Source organism: Blennius ocellaris (assembly GCF_963422515.1).
Source record: "Blennius ocellaris genome assembly, chromosome: 13".
In the NCBI taxonomy this organism is placed as follows: domain Eukaryota; kingdom Metazoa; phylum Chordata; class Actinopteri; order Blenniiformes; family Blenniidae; genus Blennius; species Blennius ocellaris.
The window spans coordinates 12,911,275-12,917,786 of NC_137662.1; the positions used below are offsets into that span (position 1 = coordinate 12,911,275).

Here is a 6,512-nt window from a genome sequence, read left to right on the forward strand (position 1 = left end):
TGTAAATTCTTGAAGCAACAAAGGAGAAACTTGCTATTTGTTATTTTAGCTGGTTTAACAACAGGGAAACCATTAACCACACTATATTACTTTCTATGTACCAACAATGGGAGTTTGAATTACCGTAATTTCATGTCGAACAACAAAGTGACAGAAGAAAAACTACGAAGACAAACATTCACGGCTGTTTTAGCTAAACTCGTGTTTCCCAGAGCGAGGCTGAACTTCAACAGACATCCTGGTTGCTTATTAACCTGAAAATTCTCCTAAAGTACAGGCCGTATTATCTTGTAGCAAACACGGTGTACATTTTGAGATTATCTCTCATCCGTAGTGACTGCAGGCAAAACTGTTGGGACATTTTAAGTGCACAAATATAAAACAGTCACGTGAAATCACACAAGACATGCCAAGGAAAAGTAGAATTTTATTTGTATCAGATTTCCATCAAACATTTCCCCTCTAAATATTAACATAGGTGCAGTGATGTGCACACTTTAACAACTGCAGTAACAAGTTTTTTTTTTCTTTTTGTTGTTCAAAATGATATCATCCATAAGTAGATATGTCTATCTACATATGCGAAACTGAAGTAATGTAAAAAAGAAAAGTAGAGAAAAAAAAATAAGACACATTAAGATTATTACACCTGAGTGACGGCACGCGAGTATGGTTAGTTTTATCTGGAAACTCTGAGATTAAATGTTTTAACAGTAAAGTGCGTTCAAACCATTCAGTCAAATTGCAAAAAACTGAAAAAAACAACAACAACAACAACTGATGAACACAATGTTCAAAATGATGAGAAAGCTTGAGATGTAACTATTTACAGATTTACTGTGCAGGCAATTTCAAACAAACAGCAAGAGGAGTCACAAAGCTTCCTGGTGGACGATGGAGAATGTAAACATAGACAAGGCGTTGAGACCATTGTTGAACATTCATTTCTCTGACGTGAAAATAAGGCTTGCATGCATTACACTTATGTCACTTGACTGTTTTACCCCCCCCCCCCCCAACCAGCACAATTTACATACAAACTAATGAGAAATTAAAATATCACTCGATCTTAAGAACCACTGTTGCAGCTGGTGGAACACATTCTAAGCCGCCTTTGAGGGAATTTTCACAACAAACTCAGATTAGGAGGAAGGATAAAGTAATTCAGCCCCCACCTGAGCGCAGATCTGAGTTCAGTTGTGTTTCTATTCTAGAAAGATTAAATCATGCAGGCAAATTTATTCGCAGCTGTCACATGTACTCTAATCCCTCGTGTTACATCAATTTCACCACTAATACCGAAATGTGTGGGACCGGAGACGGGAGATATACAATGAGACGGCAACATCAACACGGATTTCTTTGTGCTTGGTCAACCAGTGTCCTCAAGATGAGTTTAAAGAAAGGCGTGGAGCGGGCAAGGCTGCGTACCCTCATGTGATGAGAAGATCTTTTTCTTGCATATTCAGGCCCACACAAGCACTTTTACAGTAGATGATACAGTCCTAGTTTTCTTTTCTATGAGGACAAATGTTTTGCATCTTGTTCATAGGACCGTACCACAGGTACAGACACTACTGCGCTTTCTTTACACAGGCCGCCGCTTTTTAATGAAGAAAAGGATTACGTAGACATATGAAGGTGAACTTAAATAAAAAAAGATACTTCACAAGATAATCCCCAGAAAATAAAACAATGGAACCAAGTTGAATGTAGGAAACATTAGAAATATAACTACATTTGAATCTGTACGTAGTAGAAGCGTTGCTGGTTCTGAAGTAAAAACAAAACAATGCTGGGTTAAATATTGAAAGTGTAAACAACTGCAATCAAAAACATCAGACGGCAAGGGATTGTGACGAAGAGAGAATCATCATTCATTTCCTCATAGTATTCTATCACTTACATCTGAAAGAGTCAGGTTCTGGTATTTGTAAATCGATAGGAGTGTATGTAGATATACGAAGGACTGCTTTAGTGTCAGTGGTTATTATTTGGTTATATATAGAAGCACATCTTGTCAAATCACCCACGTTGCATCCACATCACTGCGGTGTAACGCTCACCCACAGCTCAGGAGAATTTGGCACAAAATATCAACACGGTTGTGTTTCGTACAAAAATACTCACGCAGAGATCCAACTCTGGATTGGACAGGGGGACAGAGTACAGCTTGAACCACATTCTGTTTGAGAACTAGAAAAATATGGTACAAAAACAATTTGTATATCGTTTACAATGCATGCAAACATATTGCACAGCTGAAATGTCAAAACACAGGGACGAGGGACCGTACGGTCACGCCCAGGAGGAAAAGTTCTCTCAGAGTAAAGAGTGCAATTTCTGCTGTCACATGATTCAATGCTGGCGTCGTCATCTTCAAACTACAAAAGAAAAATAAAATAAATGTGTACGACACGGAGAAGATCCCACTGCACTCACTGGTGGAAGTTAACTTGTGTAGAGCAAACACACCGCAGCTGCCGCTGTTTCTTAAGGCGACAAGTGTGTGCAGATGTGGACACATATTGTGCATACAATACGGCTGATGAACTGTGGCTGGAACAAACAAAAAACAAAACAACTAACAATGTGGGGAAACAACCCAAGACAGAGAATAAACATCAGGTTAATAAAGTAGTACGTCGTGAAGTATTTCCCAGTCTGTGTGGGCTTTGGTCTCTATCTGTGGCTACTTCCATTGAATACAACTGTAGTCACGTTTAGCTGTAGAATTATTGTCAGAGTTAGATGTGTGTTTTCTTTTTCAATTCTAGAGTAGGATGCAGCTTCCAAAAGGATTTTTACTCTTCTTGGTCCTCTGTTTGTTGGGCCGCAAAGTGATTACTTCTCTGCCGTTGCTGGAGCTCTGGTTGCAGACGTTACTACTGGTGGTATTAAAAACACCTTTGAAAAAACATGAAAAAAAAAAATATATATATATGTGTGAGGTGATCAGATTAATAAAGCAGGAAATGACAAGAAGTAGAAGAGTCCTCACCTATTTTATTGCTTGTTGAGTGAAACACCTCCTTGTCCTCTGCTGTTTGCTGTTTGAGTCGTTGCAGATACTTTTCAGCCAAGTACTTAAAAACTAGAAGAAGAGGACCAGAAGTAATGTTTTTGGCGATTCTCTTGGATCCGAGCAGTTGTTCACATCATCAGTAACTCACCCTCGTTGACATTAAGATCCTCCTTCACCGAAGAGCGGTAAAACCGGAGCTTAAGCCGTTTCGCTAAAGCTTCTGCCTCCTCGCTGCAAAGCAGGCACAGAAAACACACGCAGGGTGAATTCATCACAATTCAGTGATCTCTTTGCTATTTTGCTGTTCCAAGAACCTACTTTTTAATAACGGTCTCCTCCAGGAGGTCGATTTTGTTTTGCACCAGAACTGTGGGAATATCTCCAACTTCTGCTTCCACCTTCTCCCTCCAGCTGTCGATCGCCTGGAACGAGTCTCTGTCGGTGGTGGAGAAAACCAGCACACATGCCTGGGCACCTGGGAAGCACCGACACACACACCAACGGTTCACGTTCCCAAGCTGTTGGAAAATATTTCGTCTATTTTTGCTAGAAAATATAAGGTGTGATTCAGCCTCCTGGAGAAGGCAGAAACAGATTCCACTTCAAAAGCGTCCCCCTGGAGAGCATTTATTTGAGCTGTGGAACAGTCTGTCCCACAACGTGTTTCTGTTGGAAGGTGACTGCGAGAGCTGTGACAAATCAGTGCCGCTTAAATCCACGACAGAAATGCAATCTTACCTCGGTAGTAAGCCTTAGTGATGGCGTCAAACTCCTCCTGGCCTGCGGTGTCCCACAGCATCAGTCGCACCTCTTCATCATTCACACTGAAACGTTACAGGTAATACAAGGTTTTCCATCATATTCAAATACATTTATTAAACCTACATCTTGAATAATCGGACAAGATTGTGCAGATTTAGTTCGTCCGCTCTTTGGAAAAAAGAAAAAGAAAAAAGGAAGCGTCATTAAATTATGAGATCGAGTTCTGGTGCTTACACAATCTGCCTTTCCAAAAAGTCCACTCCAATCGTCTTTTTGTAGTCCTTGGTGAAGACCCCTTTGCAGTAGCGCTGGATCATACTGGACTTGCCGACAGCCCCGTTACCGACCACGACCACCTTGATGGCCACTTCCATGTCTTCCTCCAACATGGTGGCGACCGCTGGATCCTTGTCTCGCTTCCACTATGCCTGCAGAGTGGCAACGATAAGTGAAAGAGCCACATATTTATACACAAAGCATTCACATGCTATGTATGTTAAGCTGCTATAAATATGACATTTCATAAAGATGCACGTTTACAACCATGGACTATTTGGAGTCACCCATTCACCAAATACATAAAAAAAACAACATAACTAAAACACAGCTATGTGAAAGGTTGTTGTCATAATCAGGTTCTTAATGCTGAGACAGAAAACATGCAGAAGAGGCCATCTCCATGACACAGGTTGGACTATTAAATATTTTTTTTGACAACTAAATTTGATAAGCACTTTTCTCCAGCGGCATTGCATTCTAATAACAATCATAATGTATGTACATAGTACATCGTTGCAAATTGTGTGGGGAGCGGTGGTGCAGCGGGTTGATAATTCCATTAGCACTAAAAGCAGCACACACTCCACAGCATTAAGCGTGTAGCGGCTGAGTGCAAAGCTAAAACAACATATTGCAGGAAAGCTGTTCTCAGTGGACACTGACAACCTGCTGCGTGGCTGTGCCGTCTAACAGCCTGCCTGAATCTGACTCACAATATGTAAGGCAGCAGAAGATATTATTCATAGATTGTAACAGAGCGGGGGGGATGCATCAGTTGTAACATGAATGCTTGGAACGACAGGTATTGGTGACCTTGAAAGAAAAATAAGTGGTGCATCAGGTTGAATCTTGACCATGAGTGTGCCAGAACTGGGTTAGAGTAAAAGGGGCAGCAGGATCGACATAATGCATAACAACTACCCAGAACTGAAGTGCAAGTTGCTTAAGGATCAAAGCACCACTTTTTAAGAGTCAGCAAAGTATAACACAAGTAACATAATCTATACTTGGATCACTTTCAAATGAAATAAACCATGACTTAAAATTACAGGTGAAATATGTTTTTTTGTCTGTAACAGCAATGGGCAGTCATATATATATATACATACACATATTTTTAAAAATGCCTCTGACGAAGACATGACCCTGTGTTAAACTCTTACAGGTGCGTATCAACGTGATCCCCTGTAACAGTGGAGGTTTAACAAAACAAAAAAACAAAAAACTATATGATGAGGTTTCATAACCACCTTTTTTACAGACATGAGACAGAGGATGAGAAATGCAGAGGCTCTCAGTGCCTGAGCTGCAATCTGCTTGGTATGTTAAAGATAAAGCAGCTCCCAGCTCGACAGTGACTCATCTTCACACTCACCGTTACTTTGTCCAGGCCCCAAGGCGGGGCACCGGTACACACTTCATTTTAACAAATAACGTTAACATGTCATGTCATGTCATGTTATGCAACGAAGCGGCTCCGCGCTATGCATGTGTGTTTATACGATCAGCTTATTTTCCCAGCGTCTGTGGGCGGCATTTAAGTTTGGATTCAACTTTTCATCCGTCCATCTTCACCCAAATCAGTCATGCTGTCTTCGTCAAGATGCGACCTGTTGAATCGCTGTCAGGAGGGCTCCAGGCATCGAGCAGCTGGGAACGCTGCAGGGGAGAAACGAGAAAACCGAGAGCAGTTTCTTACCTGTGATATCGCCTCAAAGCTGCTCCGTCTACATGAGAAGCGCTAACCCCGGCAGCTAACCCACCATAGCATGTCTCCAGCCCCGCTGAGCTCTGCTCGCCTTCCCCGTGGCAAGAGGCGCTAAGATGACCTAGCTTAGCCTTAGCCACTTTTCTCAGAGAAAACACCCACCCGCTTCACTCGCTAGCGGATTCTGTCAAATAAGTTCACAGCCCGGGTGTGTCCCGCCTAAGACTGATAGACAAAGTCCATCTAACGTCGACAGCTGAGGTGGAAAACTGTGATATTGAGGGAATAAAAATGTATCGCCATCTATCTTCTATCCGCTTCGACCCTTCGCTCCGGCTCGCGACGCTGCGCACAAGAGTAGCTGTTAGCTCAGTGGCTAGCTGGCAGCTGCTTGTTGCTAGGCAGCAGAGAGTGAAACTCCGCTCCGGGATTCCGGCTCCAGGAGTCCGACTCACCCGCCCCTGGGTTCTGACAGTCCTGCTCCGACAATCCAGCTTCGCGTGTCGATTCCCCTGGAATCATCCGGCGTTCTCAGTCACAGATGGAAATGTTGAACTTTCACTAATCCTCCGGGGATTCAGATGCAGACAATTTTCTTGAGTCTTGGATATTATTAGGGTCCGAGCGCTGAAAGTGCCGAAGGATCCTATTGACATTGTAAAGATTATCATTATTATTATTATTTCGTCTTACACTTTTTTATTATGGGAAACGCGTTTTTCAGGGCCGAAACATACC

The 6,512-nt window shown here is 42.2% G+C and overlaps 1 protein-coding gene across 1 annotated transcript; it reads right to left on the reverse strand.

The window, feature by feature from the left end:
• Positions 1 to 409: 409 nt before the first annotated feature.
• rab23 (RAB23, member RAS oncogene family) lies at positions 410 to 6,103 on the reverse strand. The gene is made up of 7 exons (XM_080507149.1): positions 5,766 to 6,103; positions 4,022 to 4,215; positions 3,764 to 3,849; positions 3,344 to 3,500; positions 3,174 to 3,256; positions 3,002 to 3,094; positions 410 to 2,907 (listed from the first exon to the last, which is right to left on the reverse strand). The coding sequence occupies exons 2-7, from the start codon at positions 4,174 to 4,176 to the stop codon at positions 2,774 to 2,776; spliced, it is 708 nt and encodes a 235-aa protein (XP_080363275.1). The 5' UTR covers positions 4,177 to 4,215; positions 5,766 to 6,103; the 3' UTR covers positions 410 to 2,773.
• Between the last annotated feature and the right edge of the window lie 409 nt (positions 6,104 to 6,512).